Raw genomic sequence first — 18,532 nt, 5'->3', positions numbered from 1 at the left:
ATACATAGTTATTTTCCCACTGCTGATGAACACAACAATGAATAAATAAATGAATGAATAATAAAAACATCAGCCTAGCGTAAGTGAGAGCAGGCTATTCTTTTGTAAAAGTCTGTCCTTAGTCTGTTATAAGAGCTTCAGAGGGCCTAACAGCAAGCTAGCTTTTTGTTTAGCCAGCACATTGCATTCACTGAAACATTTTATTAGGGAAGTAATAGTAATGACTTGATTGGTCCAGCAGAACTTTCAACCTCATCCAAGAAATTCACAGTTGTAAAAAAGACTCAGCAAATCATTCACTGGAAGTGTAAATAATTAGAAAGATGGAATTCTGGTTTTGTTTTGTTGAACATGTAGCAGTGACTCCTAAATTAGGCAGTTATTTTTTGTTCTTGAGACTGTGCCATGCACAAGAATTCTGAAAGTGTAGTTTAATCAATGAGGTTTAATCTGAAGTTAGAGGCTTGAGCACTAAGATTATTTTGTTATTTTTTTGTGTCCTAAGATTTATTTTGCAGTCATGAACACTGGGATGTTCAGTGCAGGGCTGAATTCCAAACTGCACTGAAGGCTGGAGAACCTGCACATATTGATCCTTACCATATTCATAGCTATATCTCCAAATGCTTGGGAAGCTTAAATCTGGGTCTCTTTGTTTCTATCAATTGTGGTCCATTGTTATGAGGAAAATGCAAACCAGGAAACAGGATCAATTTTCTTTTTCAAAGGAGATGTTGGGGCCAATGTCTTTTCAGTGCAGAGCTGTCCTTAATTCAGTAAATACCTTGGAGGGAAGTAATAACTTCAAAGGGGTTTATGCACGCACAAAGATTTTATGTGCAAAAGCCAAAGGCAAAATAAACATGAACATGGTCCACTATCAAAAATGAAAGGCAAAATAAATGTGACAATGATACACTATCAAGGAAAAGCTTGGTCCCATATAGAGTGGGATCCTGAAGCAATCTGAGTCACACTTGGTTTCATTTTTGACATCTTGTAAAACCATTTGAAACAGACCAGCTGAAGGGAAGCAAATTATCTTGGTGTTGTGTGAAATTTTAGGCTGAGAAAGCCACCTGCAGCATTTTGTTCAGAAGCAAGTACTAAGAAAAGGATATGAAGTGCATCCTGCACTGCTGGGGAAGCATAATAGGAGACATAATGATAAAGTTTGAAGATTCAGTGATCCTGAAGGAAATTCAAAGACTAGTTGACTTTGGAAAAACTGTGAGTACTAAGAGGTAATGAACTTGGACTAGAAGGCCCTGCCAGTTCCACCTGCTCAGACCAGAGTGAGCCCTGAACTCACTGCTTCAGAACTGCATTACCTTTGAGCAGGGCAAGTAACAGCTAACCTTTTAGATTATTATCACTAGTACCACACCAACAGATACCAAGTTTGTGAGCTAACACAATGTTTCCAGTCTTTCAGTTCAATAGCAGAGTGGGTGTATGGAAATGCCATCATTTTGGCAATCAGTCAGTTTATTAAAGTCTCCACTGAAAAAGGCCAAACAGAATCTGTTATGCTGAATGATCAGCAGCACTAGCCAAGCCTGGAAATGAGAAGGGAAATTGCTCTTGCTGCAGGCTTAAGAAAAGTCTTTCTTTTCCTTTCTGAAAGCAGCTAGGGTGTGGTTTAGTTCTTTGCCTTTCTTACCAATATGTGGGTTTACATGAGAAGATGAGACTTGATGCTAAGCATTTAGAAACTGCTTTCTCGAGAAAATTGGTGATGGGAAACAGAAATGCACACCTGGGTTGAGAAATGTTGTCAAGGAAGGTCCTGACTGGCCATGAATGGTATGTTGTGCCTTGAGAGCAATTCAGTGACTGTGGGCACTCTTGCTTGCTTCCCAAATCTGCCAGTGGAACTTGTGTCAACAGTAAATGCAGAGGAAAACATGATTTTTTGCTGATGTGACTATTCTTAAAACTATTCAAATATGGAAAAAGGAGTAATTAGATTAACTTTTAGTGTCATGGCAGTATTGAAAATATTGCTTTGGTTAGGCAATAACCAACATGACCCCTACATTCTAAGGGACTTGCACGTTGTAATATTGGTAATAGTTTCTCTAGATAGTCTGAACAATACACTGGGAAACAGGTGAATATAAAGGTCCAACATTAATTGAGATGGGAGAAGTGACAATTTTCTAGATTGAATGTGTCTGCAATGGAGAAACCTGTAGATTATTTCTGAATGCCACCGCAGTAGATAGGTATCATACAGGCGTCAGCCTATACCAGTAGAGACAGGATATGCCAGAGTGACAGGCAATCAATGAAACTCAAAAACATACCCTCTGAGCCTGTTCCCATAAAGAACTTTGACTTCTTCTAAATCAAGAGTGCCTGAACTAGCAAATGGGAAAACAGGCTGCCTGTTTCTCTCTTCTCCCTCATTTTCTGGCACAGGTTCCAGTCACACATCTTTATTAGTTAGAAAGCCAACTCATACAAACAATTAAATCTTATCTGAGAAACTTGCTTGTTGGATCTGCTGAAGAAATGCCTCCTGTACCCTAAAGGAGTGTACAGGTCAAGACACATAAGAACTTTTCCACTGTATAAGGAAATAATTAATCAAAATTGTGATTTTGCCCTTCTCAAACTTTGTATGGTTGGTGACTGCTCATCTGTTTGATGGTTCCTTCCAGTTCTAACATTGATGAGATTTTATTAAATTTCTAAGCCAGGGAAGTGGGACAGGGAATGTCACAGTGCATGGTTACAGTTATTCTGACATTTCACAACCTGAAAGTGGCTTAACTTTGCCCACCAGTGCATTCATTCAAGGGTTTACTTTAGGCCCATTTCTTACTTTCATTTGACACATTAACTTCTCTTTTTTTCTCTTTTGCTTAATTTCTTTCATAACTTGGGGATATAATGAGAACATGCTAAATATTCACAAGGTCCCTTTACTCCACTGGGATGGGCAGGCAAGGAAATAAATTTTACTAGACAGGGATTTACCAGAGGGAGCAGAAAATGGAAGGTATGGGGAAAGTCCTGAAGCATTTCTTTCCTGAGCCAGTAATAGCACAGGCAAGGCAGCCTGGCAGTAACATGATGCTATAGCAGCCATGAGGGTGTGCAGCCATTTATACTGCAGATAAAGGCACTGAAGTGCATTTCAAGTTTGGATATATATATATATATATTTTGAAAAGTTTTCTGGAATTAGTAAGCCACTTTTATCTCCTAGAGGTGGATGGAAAATGCCAGGATGTCATGCGAATGAGAGGCCTCTCCTAGACACCTCAATTAAATGCTTTCCCTCCACTGTACATGTGCTTTTATAGGTCTGCTTTTACATGCTGTTTATAATGTACCAAAGCACAAATGTATTTGGAAATGGAAAACTAAATAGATGAAGATTTTTTTAACTAAGGTGCAGAGTGACCAATACTTTCTGTGCAATGTAATTTCCTGTATAGATATATCTCTTCTCTGAAACTGGCAGAGCCTTTTCCTTTTCTTTTTCTTGGTGACACTTTAGGAAATAATTAATTTCAATAAGGAGTTCCTTGAGTGTTCTCAATGGTCAGAAGCCCTGTATCCCACAGGTGAAGAAAGCACCCTGACTTCCCCAGGGAACAGCAGATAACACCAGTGCTTTGTCTCACTGGTGTAAAATAATGTGTTTGGTGGTGCAGAAATCAGAGGATAGCCAGGACAGAAGAGGAAAATGGCTAGGCAAATAATTACCAATTTATCAAAGTACTAGCAAATTAATTAGCTAAGCATCTAAGTCCCTTAAAGTGTCTGGTTCTGCTGCTTTGGTAGATTGCTTGAGAGGCACAATGAGCAGGCAGCAATATCATAGAATCACAGAATATGCTGAGTTGCAAGGGACCAATCAGGATTGTCAAGTTCATCTCCTGGCCCCTTATAGGACACTCCAAGAATTCCACACTGCAGCCAAGAGCATTGTCCAAATGCTTCTTAGACTCGGACAGACTTGGTGCTGTGACCACTTCCCTGTGGAGCCTGTTTCAGTACTCAACCACCTTTTGGATGAAAACTCTTTTTCTAGTACCCAACCTAAACCTCTGCTCATTCTGGTCTAGCCATTCTCTTGAGTCATGAGAATGAAGAGATTGGACCTGCCCCTCAAGAGGTTGTTGAAGATCTCAATGAGGTCTGACTTCAGTCTCTCCTTCTCCCGGCTGAACAAACAAAGTGTCTTCAGCTACTCCTCATAAAGCTTCCCCTCCAAACATGTCCCCATCCTCATGGCCCCCTTTGGACACTCCCTAATAGCTTAATATCTTTTTTATAATGTGGGGCCCAAAACTGCCTCCAGGACATAAGGTGAGATCATACCAATGCAGAGCATCCTGGCTGCCAGGGCACAGCTAACACACATCCAACTGACCATTGAGCAGGACCTCCAGGTCCTTTTCCAAAGTGCTGCTCTCCAGCCTCTTGTTCCCCAGCCTATATATACAGCCAAGGTTGCCTTGGCACAGAATCTGGCACTTGTCCTTGTCAAACTTCATATGGTTGATGATGGCCTATCTATCTAATTTGTTGTGGCCTGTCTGCAAGACCTTTTCTGCCCTTGAGGGAATTGACAGCTCCTCCCAATTCAGTGACATTGCCACACTTAGTATCCTTTGAATTCTAACCTCATTATTTTTGTCCCCATCAGAGTTCCTGTTCCACTGCTAGTGTTTGGGGTGTCCTCCAAGGACAACCTGGGGTTACTTTTTCCCTTCTCAGAAAATTTATTTTCAAGCAGTAGTGGAAATAGCAGCAGTATGCTTTGTGCGGTGGCTATTATTCCTTACTATCTTTCAGCTACTGACTGCAAGGCTGTGTACCAGTCTCCAGGGAAGCAGAGAAAGATCTGTTAAAGGGACACAGAGTATTACAGGACAAAGCTACCAGTCAGTTTATGCCATGCAAGAATTCTCTATCAGGCACTAAAAGTGATTATTTCTGGATGTTCTTTCACACGTTTCTGACACCAGAATCTGTATTTCCCCTATGGTAATCAGCTGTGTGTCTTTGCTAACCCAAAATGTTTTGGTATTCCATACCTATCTGAGACCAAAGTTATTAGTCTCATTAAAACCCACCCCATGGCGCAGCCAAAAGCAGAATCAGAGGGTGCCCATCTTTTTCAAGTTAAGGGTGTCCAAGCAGAGCTCTCTTGGCTCTTGCTCTTTTTCCTTTTGTTCTTGCAAGACAAAATAGCTAAGGCAGTGCAGGTAGAGGCTGCATTTCAAAATCAAAAGCTTTCAGAGTGTATTTTGCAACATCTGCCTGCAGTGCAAGGGCAGCACTGGTTGGGGTTGAGCCACTGTTCTTTGTGTTTTTGAGAGTTTGTTTTCTCCCTAGCCCCCATCAGACCAGGGACCCAAGAGAGCAGCACGGCACCAGTGGCCTGAGGCTGCAGTGCTGATGCTGGTTGGATGCTGCCAGCCTAGGGACAGGCAGAGAGGCTGGCACTGCAGATTCACTGCAGATTCAGAGTTCCCAAGCTTCAGATGCCTGAGCGTGCCACCACCTTTGTCAATAGAGCTGCTGCTGCTGGAGAGATGAGAGTGGGGAGGGCTGCTGCCATCTTTGTCTCCCCACATGCAGTTGTCTGTGGAGGGCACCGTCTTGGTGGTTTGTCTGACATATTCCCTTTGTCTCCGACACGCTCTGGGCTGCGGAGGGTGCTGTCTTTGGGAGAGGGGTTACTCTGCCCTTTGGAGTCTGTTTCTGGAAGTTTGTAACTAGTGAAGATTACTGTTATTTTTTGCCTGTGGCTGTTTCTTTTTAATAGACTGCTATTTTCCCATTTATATCTACTCCTGTTCCTTTTTCCTTATTGGTGGAAAGGGATTTGTTAAATCAATGGGGAGGCAACTCAGAGTATCCACCACTTGAATTGTCTTAAACCAAAACACTGTGACACAGTGGTGGATACCCAGAACACGCTGGCTATTACCAATACTGCATTATTAGAAAAGAAGAAGCTTAAATGCAAGCAGAGTGAGTCCCTTGAAACCAAATCCCCATGCTTCATAGCTCTATTCCCATCTGTCTCACTCTGAAGGGAGAGTGTCTGCCCCTGTTTATCACCATCTCCTTCTCTGCACTAGGCTTGTTATGCATCTTGCAGCAATCTCAAGAAGCCCCAACTCTTGGCCAGTGCTTTTCCCTCTAGATGACAAATAATAGATTTTGAATGGTTCACAGTGAGCCATTTCTCCTCAAATTCACTTAAATCCCTTCCCGGTTTTTATGTCTTTTAAATTGCAGCTAAATAAAAGGGTATCTAGGTTTCAGTGATTAAAATTATTTACTTACCATACGTAACAACTGGAGCATTTCCACATATCTGAGGAGAGAGACAAACTTTTATTAACTGCCATCAAATGAATACTGAAGGATGGACTGCATAGCTTTAATTTTAGAAGTGCAACAGGTAGACTTGAAAAACAAACTCACACTTTTTCTGAAGACATTAGTTCCTGGGCAATGAGGTAAGCTCTGGACTGGCCTTCTTTCTGTCAACAGAAGAAGTCAGAGGCGATTAAGAAATTTCTTGTTCCACAAAGTAAAGCAGTGTTAGAGAGCACTTCAAGCTGACATATTTCTATAGTAAAAATAGTGACCAGATTTTGATTCTTTGATGTTCGGTGTCTGGCATCCTGGACTTTCCAGGCCGTTTTTCCCAATTCAAATACTAGTAATACAGTACAATATAATAGTTCCTAATACAGATGGCAAGTTTGAAAAATGTCTTGTTATTGAAGGAGGAGTGAAATGTTCTGTGGATTTTTACGGGTCCAAAATTTGTCAAAGAAGCAGAAAGTGCCTAACTTTGAACAGGCTAGTCTCATAGCTGTTGAGGATATACCACTTGGAAAGGGAAGTTCTTTATCAAAATGGTAATTTTCCAAACTGTTCTTACTGCTGTCAGTGAGACCTGTGGAAGCAAATGGGGCAAACGGCTTTATTGCATACTAAAAAAAGTGTCTAAACTAAATGGCCATAAATATCTCCAGATATTCAGTACAGTACTTCACCAGACAACATTATTTGAAATCTTGGAGGCATCCATTTAACTGGTAGGCATCTTGGAAGACAGATAACTGTGAAAGAAGCAAATTGTATGGCTCTGAGCTGCAAGTGGCTAATAGTATTTTGCTCCTAATTCATGATTCATCCTTATGGTAAGAGATGGCCAAAGCATAGAAATATGTACTGAAGAGAATGTACTGAGAAAAGTTTGACTTTTTCAGCAGTAACAAAGTAAGGAGCTAAAACAGTGGTCTAGTAGTTGCAAAGAAATGCAGCCCTCAGAGACCTAAAGTGGACTCAGGAGAACTGAGTGCAGTATCAAGTCTTTGTGATGACATTGCTTGCCAGACCAAGTATGCTGGTAAGAAGATTCAGTGAAGCAAAAAGTCAAGGGCCCCTACATGGCTGCCATGGCCTCCATTTGCTAAGCAAAGGCTTGGAGCAAGGCCCAGAGGGCAGCTTCTGAAGAGGGAGCTGGGACAGAGCTATACCACAGGACTAGGAACATGACTGGCTGCAGGGAGTAAAGATTTCTAAAATGCTGGCAACTTTGCAGTCTTATAATAATCGCTTGGACTTTGTTTCAGAGAGTGAATAGTTGAGGGACCTCCACCCACTGTATCCCCTGCTCCCAGAAATCTGTATACAGACACTGTTGTGTATCTCAGAGTTAATTTCCTATTTAAACAAACAGCAATTAAATAAAACCAAGACAGACAATACATAGAGACACCCTCAGACTTGCTCTGGATAGGCCATGTGACACTGAAGTCCCTGAATTTTGCCTATGACATAGTAACCATAAAGATTGATGGCACTTTGGTGACAGTGCCAGTCACTCCCCTCTAAACGTAGTGCCAGCTCTCAGTTGTGCTGACCCAGCTGTTTGTATGACCTTGATCAGAACCAGACTGGTCTCCTTAAGAAACTGAACAAAAGAGATCCAGCTTATAAAAAATGTGGGGCTGGGGGCAAAGCTGCCTCCATGGGGCTAGGATGGAGTTGTTTGGCCTAAGAGCAGCACAAGTAGATCACAACAGTTTTCTAAACCAGAAGGATTGTGCAAGTCACTTCTCTGGACTACTCTTTGGAGTACTCTCTGCATTTCAAAGCAAGGTAATTCGTGAAAACATGGAAACAGAAGCTCCATCACTGTGTGTGCCACTAATTTGCCATGCTAACATGGACAAATTATATCTCGTCATGAGTTTTACTATGTGTGTGTTGCACTTCAGAGACAGCTCAGTGTAGCTGTATTGTAGCTTGATTGTACTCAGACAAGAGTGCTACTCTCACAATCAGAGGCTCATAGCAGTTTTATAAGCTTCGGTATCTCAATGACTTCATAATGCCCCTTTTGTAACTGTTATGCACTATGTAGCAGTTTACAGTAGTGCCAAAGGTAAGTAAACGGAGGCATTGCAAGAGCAATTCACTTTTTCAGGTTAGCTCTGTGAATCAGTGAGAGTGAAGGGAAAGCAGTCCATATCTGTCTTCCAGATCCCATCCTTGAAGAGCTAGATTGCAGCTGTCCTGGAGGATCTGTGTAATTATATAAATCAAAAGTTGTCCCTTGAAAGGCATCTGAAGTAGGTGCTTCCTCAAGGCACACAAATCTGTAGCTCCTAACTCCAGAACATTTCAGCTTTGTGTTTTTGCACATGAGTGCGTATTTTAATATGTTAAAGGTTTGCAGAATAGAATGATTCCTGGAGTCTGGAAACCAGTGAAAATGTGTAAGGAGAAGCAAAGACATTCTTATGTACTGCTGCTTTTGTGTCAGTAGCTGCCCTACTTGTTTTGAGACCTTTGAGACTCTGCTTACTGGTCCCTGTTAGTGTGCAGCGCAGGTCTTCTCTATCTGTGTTTTTTAACTCAGTGTAATTTTAAATTCTCAAGATGGCAACTAAAATGCTTTGGAGTGAGACTTGATTCCTGACATCCAAGTCAAGCCTTTCTTGCTCTTTATGTTGGCTCCACTGTCCATCTTCAGACTACATTCTTTGCCTTTGCCATGTGCTGTAGAGGTAAATTATTCCTAGTGCCAGGGAAGTAAAGGACTGATGGCTCTACCATTTCTAAATGAGCACCAGACGAAAAGCAGAGAACTAAGAATCCAGGATCTTCTGCAAATTGCTTTTCCCTCTCCAGATTTCATGCATTAACCATTTTTTAGGGATTTTTTTTACCTTGTTGGTGAGACTGGCATCATCAAGGCTGCTCTCATCATCTTCTGAACTGTTTTGTTCCTCATCTGATGTGACAACTTCCATTGGTGTCACAGAGACTGGGCACACCTTGTAGGGCTCAGTGTAGGCACTGCAGAAAAACAGAACAGACTAGTTCAATGGTGTTATTCCCAGACTCACTGTTACTCAGACATATAGAATCCCTGCAGAACTTGGAAGACAAGATTTATCAAGCAGGGTTGTTTTTTTTTTTTTTTTTTTTTTTGGCTGCTAGGTTCAAAGGCAACCATTTAGACAAGCAGAAGACTCTGACAGGAGCAATGGGAAGTTATCTGAACTTGTTCAAGCTTCCTCAAGAGATCAGTGTTCTGGCCCAGTTTGGAGTAAAAACGTCATACTTAGTTGGAACTAGAACTGCTTTGCTCCTCCCTGGTCAACCAACCCCTCAAAATAGATTCAGTAAAATCCCACTAACATTTTAAAATGGAAGTTAGATATTGTGACAGTGGGTTTTCTGGGAAAACATCAAAAGGACGAGAAAAGTATAATGGTAATACCAATGTCATCAATTAAACTACAAGACATTCAGATTCTAGAATCCTTGGATTGTCTCAAGGGGGCATGAATTCAGCTCCAGAAACCCAGAGAAAGCTGTGCAGAAACAGCCCAGTGCAATACAGGCCTATGGCTTCACAGCATTTTATTAAAAAAAACCCAAACTATTTTCACTTAAAATTGCCAGTGATCCCAAAATCTCCACAAAGCATGACTAAAGCTGATCTGTATATGCCTAGCTCCAAATTCCAGTTGCTGGATCTTGTTAAACCTTTGCTGAACTGGTGATGAGTCTTTCACATTTTGTTACTGTGTACTCACAAGCTGTATTCAAGTTGTCCCTTAATTTTGACTTTTATATGAAATCAGCGAAGATTTTGGTGTCTTAGTATGTCATGCCACTTATGATTTTATAATTCTAAAATATCTGAACTTCATCCAATTATGCATTAGCATTATTCAATTTACCAATCATTTTAGCATCAGCTTTTGCTGCCATCCAGTTTTGATACTGCTCTTGGTACTGCGACGCAAGTCTTTATTCTGGCACTGGCAAAAGATGGATACCAAGCTGTGTGTATCAGCTGTAATACCCATCTATTCCTACCTGACTTTACTGAGTTTTTACATTCAAGGATCAGATTTGGTTTTTTGACCACAGTGTGATTCTGGGAGCTTATATACCACAGTGGCCCCAAGCTTTTTACCTTTCCAGGGCAAGGTTCCTATGTTCAGCTAAGAGGACAAGTCTTCTGTCCTGAGAAACAAAATCTGACATCTCCATGTTTACTAGTAGACATGTTGGCCAGCCAGGTCAGTCTGTAATGTGGGCCTGGATTACTCAGTTTATATTAATTCTGTACTTCTCATTTCCTCTGAAACACCAATGTCCTTTCACATCTCTGCTTCATCCCTTTATTTTTCTTTAATCTACTTGGAGATCCCAGATGTGAACAAACCCAAGGCCAATACTAGAGTAACAGAAGGCTGAGCAAAGATGAGCTAATGTGAGAGGACAATGATGAGACTCCCAAGGGCACTGACTAGATTCCTATTTCCTTTCAGAAAGGAAACTCCCTACATATCTTTATTTACCTCTCTCCTATGCAGGTGTGGCAGTCAGCCTTTCTGTTCTGCCTCCAGCTTTTCCCTCACACATAGAGTCCAGGAGCTCTCACAGGCCACCCAGAGCATTTGTTGTCATGGCTGGGCAAAGGGCCAAGCAGTAATGCTGTTCCTCACCATTGTCTACTATGGCTTATTAGTAGTATCTGCAGTTTTTCAGTGTGGGTGGCATCACTACATTTTTGAAAACTTGTCCAGCTTCAGCAGCAGATGGACCTCAGCACAAGAGCAAGAAAAATACAGGAACAGCACAGGACACTTATTAATAATTTAGCCAGTCTCAGTCCTTACTCACACAGTCCTTCTGCAGTTTGTAATTGTTTGTCCTAGAAGATATGAAATTAAGGTATTTCTTCCTTTTCTCTCTCTCTGATAAATGACTGCATTATGTTAATATGAGAACACATAATTTGGGAAGAATGCCTCAGTATATTAGTCTTGTAATCATTATTAATTATTAAAGGTTCATACAGTAGCAGAACTTGCAATATTGCTAAACTATTGCATGGGCTTTGTTTGCAATAGACCTGCATCCCAGTGGCATCAACTTAAGTTGAAAGAGAAGTCTCAAAATGTTATGGATCTCATTTGGACACAGGATGGGCACGGGTATATTTTTGCCACCATCTCCACTCTCCTCTGACCACTCCAATAGCACTCAGGTCTTTACTTCTGAGACTGTTCTGTATTGTCACAGGAGCTCCTGGGAAGCGCACCTTTCCTCATACCCTGCACACACTTAATCCAATGAACTCGCATGTCATCATCCATCTTGTATGTCTATGCTCCTGTGATCTCCTAGCACTCCTAGCTTCTGAAGGCTTGAATTGTGCCCAGGAATGACTAAGTGATACTTTTCTTCAGTTCATTAAAAGCACTGCTAACTGAGCTTACTGGAAGCAAAAAACTTAAATGCAATGGAAGATGCAAATAAAAGTGTGGGTGTGAAGAATAAGGGAAAAGATAGTCCAAGAGTTTGCAGTATCTCAATAGACACATTAATCCCAAATTAATTCTCTCTCTTGTAGCAGTGATTTGGCTGCATGACAACAAATTGCTGGAACATTATCTGCTGCTCCTTCAGCAGTTGTCTGTCATCATTCCAAGAGTAAGGGAATGATCACAACAAAGGGAGCAATGGGTGTTCTGGGACAGTCTGACATTTAATTGACTGAATAAATGCAGGAGGATGCGATGCAGCAAAAGTCTTTTTAGTTAGCACCAGTTACATTATAATTAGTAGGGCTTCTGGTAGTTACAGAGTAGGGAGAAGCTGTATGGATGCACCCTATTAGTTATTTGTTTACTTTTGCCTCTGCACATGTATTGCTACATCAGAAATAGTATTCTAGAGCCTACAGACTCTCCAGTTATCCTGCCCCTATAGTATGCTTACGTTTGACCTCAAGCAACCTCAGTGACTGAGGGGAAGGTGAACTAATCATTGTACTAGAACTTTTTATAAATAAAGTCCAGACACAAGTCTACTACCTGTGAACCCTGCAGAACACAGGCTGAGAAGTTTGAGCACAGATGGTGCATGCATGAGCGATTACTGCTGAGATGCACAACAGGTGTGAGCTCACAGAACATGATTTGCAAATTGAAAAATACTGTATTTTCTCTTGCTTGATTGTGCAATTCTAAAAGAGATGCATACTCTTCTTTTAATTTTGCATCTGTCCTTCAAATGACCTTGCAAATTCTAACCCATTTCTCAGCAATGATCAACATCAATTTTTAAAGATTTTTAGACATTATACAGTCAGATTTAATGAGATACAAGGATTTAAGTGGGTGATTTAACAGTGGCAAAAGTACCCAGCCAAGGTTATTATAATAAAGGCCTATGAAGAACATGTATTCTTGTTTGCAAAACAATACAAATGCACTTGGCTGCATGTTCATCTCTTGGCCACACTCCCAAGTGATGTTTTGTTTCCTTCTTTAGAGTCACCAAGTGTATGAAAAAAAACCCAAAAAAACATGCAGACAAACAAGCCCAAACAAAAAAAATCTGAGTTGGTGAAAATCTAAACTTAAGGCCTGTGACTTCCACTGGGGTGATACCAGTAATGATCAGATTGCCTGCAGTTTGCTTTCAATTAATTACGTCATGCATTCTAAAGAAAGGCTCATAAATCTCACATGCCTTCTGCTTCAGCAGCAATCATGAGGTGAGAAGGGAGTCCTCTTTCCTGCAGGATACCATTCAGCTATGCTTTATGATATCTGTGGAGTATTCATCCTTTCCACCAAGTGGCTCCTTGTACATCTGAAGTGCTGCTGGTTAGGCTGTTGAAATATGCTGGCAATGTCCCTTCAAATGCTAGTGCAGTAGATCCACCCTAGTGCCTATAAGGTATCATTATGTGTGTTGGGACAGAGTTATAGTATATTTCTATCTGGCAACTGATTCTGCAGCTGATAGTAGAAGTGTGCTAGAAATTTGTCAGTCAAGAGCAATACAGCATCTCCTTGAAGCAATAAACATTTGTGTGGGGTTCAGATGTCGTGTAGTTTTACTGCCACAGTGATCACATAATCATAGAACAGAATTATAGGGTGATTTGTATTTGAGGGAACCTTAAAGATCATCTTGTTCCATCCCCCTGTCACAGGCAGGGACATCTTCCACTAGATCAGGTTGCTCAGGGCCTCATCCAACCTGGCCTCTAGCACTTCCAAGGATGAGGGCTTCACAGCTTTCCAATCAGGTAGAAAGTGGGCAACCCGACACTCTCTAGGTAAAGAACTTTTTCCTAATGTCTAATCTAAATCTCCCTTCCTTTAGTTTAAAACCATTAACCATTCCCCCTTGTCCTATCACTATTCACCCATGTAAAAAGACACCCTAACTCTTTTTTAAAAGCCCCCTTTAAGTATTGGAAGTCCACAATGAGATCTCCTCCAAACCTCCTCTTCTCCAGGCTGAAAATCCCCAGCTCTCTCAGCCTGTCTCCATAGCAAAAGTACTCTAGCCCTCTGAGCTTTTTTTTTTTTTTCCACTCTTCTGGTCCCATTTTAATAGGTCTATGTCTTTCTTTTGCTGAAAACTCCAGACCTGTATGCAGTATTCTAGCTGGAGTCTCAGGGGGACAGAGTAGAGGGGGAGATTGCTTCCATGTTAATCATATGGGAGGAAGCAGTTCAGCAGGAGACTCCTGTGACTGAACCCATCTCAGATCAAAACAAGTGTGATGTGGCCAGTGAGGACATCCAGATTACCCCATCACAGTTCCTGAGCACATCCATCATTCTCATGTGTCTGTCCTGGGACAGGGGACTTCTATAATTGGATTTCCATATTACAAAATGTAATTTCTGGAAAAGAAAGCCACTGGGTGGCTTATCAATAATCATCACCAACAGTCAACCTGAATTAGTCTCCCTGGACTAAACTGATTTATTTTGGAAGTAAGTTTCAATGTCTTTCAACCTAAGGAAGGGTATGAACAAATGCAGCACTTAAGGAACCTCTGCTGTGTTCATATTTGAAATGAATTAATAATTTGTCTCCATAAGGTATATACTAAAGGATAATCCGAGCTAATAAAACTCAAGAGGTCAGCAAAGGTTACCTTGCTTAATGAGTCCCAAGAACAGTGTCCAGGATGTGCTGATGCTTCAACCATTGTGTCATGATTTAGTTAACAGGTATCTGTTCAGCATTCAGACACCTGGACTACCTGGATTACCTCCTTGCTGCTTTCCTGTGGTCTTTCACTCTATCTTCTTAGTCAGTGTCAGGACAGAGAAAGAATAGTTATTTTCTTTGCATCTGTTGCAAACTGCAAATTGGATGATGCAAATTAATTACCACCAATATACTTGAAGGCCAAAGAGCACCTGATATATTTTCTAAAAAATTTCTTATGGTTTCAAAAGTGTCTGAAAGTAAAGATCATAACAGTATTTGGCCAAAAATTTCACCACAAGATGAAGAAAGCAGTAGAAGAGGCTAGAAATCACATCTTTGGTTCCATTCCTGCAGTGGAACCAGCATATTAAAGGTGCTTTTGTCAGTAATTATCAACACAGGGCTCACCATATTCAGTGTTTACACATAGTGGCAATAGGAAGAAAGTGAACTATCTGGGTTTCTGAGGTAAGCACTGACTTCTGTTCTGCTTGTTGTGTGGTAACAGAATGTCTTTTTGTCTAGGATGTTTCATCCATTCATTAGCGAAACCATGTTTCTGGACTGCTAAAAGACAATCCTTTCAAATATTTGCTAAAGAGAGAACAGTTGTGATGTTGAGTTCATCTAGATCCACCAAAACTCTGAAATGAACAACAGTTGTGACCTGAAATGTTTTTCTGTGTGTATTGGTGTTTGCATTGGCAATTATTTTACCTGAATCAGCAAAGCAAGTTTATATGAAATACCTCAGAAGGTACAAAGTTATTCTTTCTCTGTAAAGTACATCTCCACAAGTATATCTTCTCTGAAGCCAGCTGAGTGGTGATGAGCTTGACACATCAACTCAGATCACATATGCTAAATTTACAAATGACTACGAAATTGCTGCCATAACCTTCCCATCCACAGATCTCACCCTGCGCTCATTTAAACTCCTCTGTCACAGGAATCTTAGCTCATAAGTAATTATAAAGTATTGGATACAAGACCAGAATCTCACCTGGACACAGCTGGGTTATGCAAAACTCGCATATATAAAATTGATGCCATGCACTGGGAAGGAAAAATAATGACCACCTGCAAAGACCTCCAACGTCCATTGTTAGGCCAAGATAATTGAATCCAGCTTTCTTCTGCATTCAGTATCCCTATCTCAAGTCCCAATCCCAGTAGTTACTAGTTCAAACTCTTAGACAATGACATTCTTATTGTAAAAAATTAATATGAACTCAGTGCATTGATAGTAATTTGGGAGATGCAATGGGGTGCTGAAGTACCCTGTTTTATTAAAGCTCATTATTTCCCTGTATGCATTCCATCCAAATCATAAATTATTGTTTTAATTCATTCTGCAAAAGGAAGTCTCATTACTAAAGGAAAATGAAATCCAAATGCATTTAAAGACAATAAAAGGAAAATATTAGTGCAGCATATGTTTAGCCAGTCAGTTCCCTATGGCAGATCATCATGGCAAATATTGTATCTGAAGTCTGAAAAGGTCAAGAAAGACATGAGGCCTGCTAATAACATACACAGCCTGTCAAGGCAAGGTAATACAGGGATAATCACATTTCACACTCTGAGGCGTAAGCTGTTTGCCTGCCAAGGCCAGAAATGTGCTCTTCCTAATTCCACAAGCATTTCAATTTGAATACTGCTCTTTCTTGTCTTGTTGCGCTACAGAATACAGAAGAGGGGAAGAGGATTTTTGGTCAGGTGCATAAGGCTTCTGCTGTTTTCCAGACGACTTTAGGGACAAAACTCTTCCAGCTTCAACCACTACTCCTGGAGATGGTCACAGAACAACAGTGCCTGGTCTAGTTTTGGAAGGGAATGGAGGAAGTGAGGAGCACAGAGGTGTTTGGGCTCCATCTTAGGGAATGTACTCTCGCCCAGCCTGGGACGCTATCAGTAGAGAATGGATACAAGAAAGCCAGAGAGTGAGGTTCCATTAGCCATGTCCCAGATGTGCTGTGATGGATAGCTTTGAGGCTTTTGCTTTGAGGCACCTGTGTAGCCAACCCACAATTCACACTCAGTGATGTACCCTGCGGTGCACTGCTGTCTGTGAGCACCATTACTCACCCCAGACCTGTGGTTTTAAAACACTAGGTAAAACAAACCAGCAGTAAAAGGATATGCCTGGAAACAAAACACAGCGTCCTTGGGCCTTGGACAAACGGCATACCCCCTTCCTCTCTCCCAGGCATGAGGGAGAGGCAGTGAGCTGTGGTGGCCTCCGCTTGTGCTCAGCCCAGCCCTCCAGCCCTTGTCCTGCATTTCCTGTAAACAGGGAACAGTTCCTCCCCAGAGATGACCTGGCAATGAACTAGCAAGGGCTGACGCTCAGCTGCACCACACCCAGCGCCCCACCGTGCCAGAAGGTACAGTGGGGCAGCCAATAATACATGATATATTACTAAAGGCAGCTCTACGCTTTGGAGACTCCTTTGAACATATTAATAACATCACATGTAAGCCATCACAGAGCTTTTACTTTCAATAAATCATTAGCTTCACAGACACCCCAGAGCTTTTATATCCAACAGCCCTAGCAGAAGTTTCCCTTAAGATTCTTTTTATGCTTCTCTTTTCCTTCATTGCCTTGCTAAATCATAGCCCTGTTGTTTTCTATCACCCTATCATTCCCCATCTGTGGTAACCTTTTGCTATGTTGAATCCTTGCAATGCAAAGGAGGTGGGCATAATGAAGACCTGAGTGCTTGGCAGTGACAGGAGTACTGTGCTGAGAAACTCTTCTTCCTTCCCAGACCATGCACACCATGCATCTGCATTATGTTGAAATTCCATTCTGCATTTCTGTCAAGGGACAGATGCTAACAAGGAATACATCCACTAATTGTCAGGATAGGTTTCAAATTATTTGCTGAGTAATCCCTAGTCACAGTACAAATGGCCTCTGACTGTAAAACCTCCCAACACTTTGCCCTATTCTCCTCTATAAAATTACTTATTTCAGCAACAGTCTGACTTTGGATACAATGATGTAAAACTAGGGAGGATGCACCCTGCCTTCAGTGGACTCACTTTGTATTTGTGATCTTTGAGCAGCGTAAGACCCTTTGATTTCACTCAACCCTCTGTAAGACTTACTCCTCTCTATAAATCAGTGACAGAACAGGCCAACCTCCTAGAACTTCATTAATAAAGGGAAGGAAAAAATACAACTTAGAAGTGACTTTCAGCTGGTCACCTGATGGTCATGTCAGAATATGAGAAGTACAGTTCTCTGGGGAGACCACTGTCTTGGAAGCAAAGCTCTACCACTGCTCTACTACAAATGATTTGTTTTGATCTTTGGCATGTTTCTTAACTTTGTGCTTTGTCAGTCAGTTGTGTAAAGTGGGTAATCCCAGAGCAATGTCACGTTTAGAGCACAGGTTAGACCAAAGGCTTTGGATCTCTGCCAGGGTCTAAACCAGAGCTATTTTGTCCATCTTCCTTGTGGCACAGTTTAACTCCTTTTCTTCTTGTTTACTGTGAACTAAAAGGTATTTCACTTTGTTGTTAAGACAGAGGGATGGACTATGCCCATGCTTAAGGCACAGAGTAATGTTTTCATTCTTATGGCCAAGCTGAGGTGCAGAAATGTACCTGGAACTATTTAAGAGTCACGCTTGCTAGTATTGCTGTTTTCTGCTGGCAGTGGCTTTCAGGCAGCCAAGCTGGTGATTTCTGCACAAAGTCACACATTGGAGAACACCAATTATGAAAAATTTAAGCAGTACAACTTGCCCAAAGAATTAGAATTCAGAAAAACATTGCAGATAGACAATTCAGAAAAAGATCTGCGTCAATCATTGTGTGGGAGTTTTGCAAATGGAGCCAAGGAGAACCAAGGCACGTTTTGTCACACTCAGGGATCCCCTGGAGATGTTATGTATTGGTGGATGGTTCTGCTATCTAATAAGCATAATAAACAAGTTTTAAATTTTATATAGGTAAAAATCTGCTCCAGATGTGT

At 41.2% G+C, this 18,532-nt stretch overlaps 1 protein-coding gene across 3 annotated transcripts in view; it reads right to left on the bottom strand.

The window, feature by feature from the left end:
• Positions 1 to 18,532, bottom strand: part of FGD5 (FYVE, RhoGEF and PH domain containing 5) — a 79,598-nt gene that overhangs the window by 41,600 nt on the left and 19,466 nt on the right. For all 3 annotated transcript variants that reach the window (XM_085590199.1, XM_021542532.4, XM_085590200.1), the window contains exons 3-5: positions 9,225 to 9,354; positions 6,460 to 6,518; positions 6,319 to 6,349 (exon numbers count right to left, since the gene is read on the bottom strand). In XM_085590199.1, coding sequence (XP_085446325.1) covers positions 6,319 to 6,349; positions 6,460 to 6,518; positions 9,225 to 9,354 — 220 coding nt within the window. The remainder of the gene's footprint in view (positions 1 to 6,318; positions 6,350 to 6,459; positions 6,519 to 9,224; positions 9,355 to 18,532) is intronic.

The sequence above is a fragment of the Lonchura striata genome, chromosome 12, assembly GCF_050655825.1.
Source record: "Lonchura striata isolate lonStrDom1 chromosome 12, ASM5065582v1, whole genome shotgun sequence".
Lineage (NCBI taxonomy): Eukaryota > Metazoa > Chordata > Aves > Passeriformes > Estrildidae > Lonchura > Lonchura striata.
The sequence above is the reverse complement of the archived record's forward strand: the minus strand, read 5'-3'. Positions and strand labels throughout refer to the sequence as shown.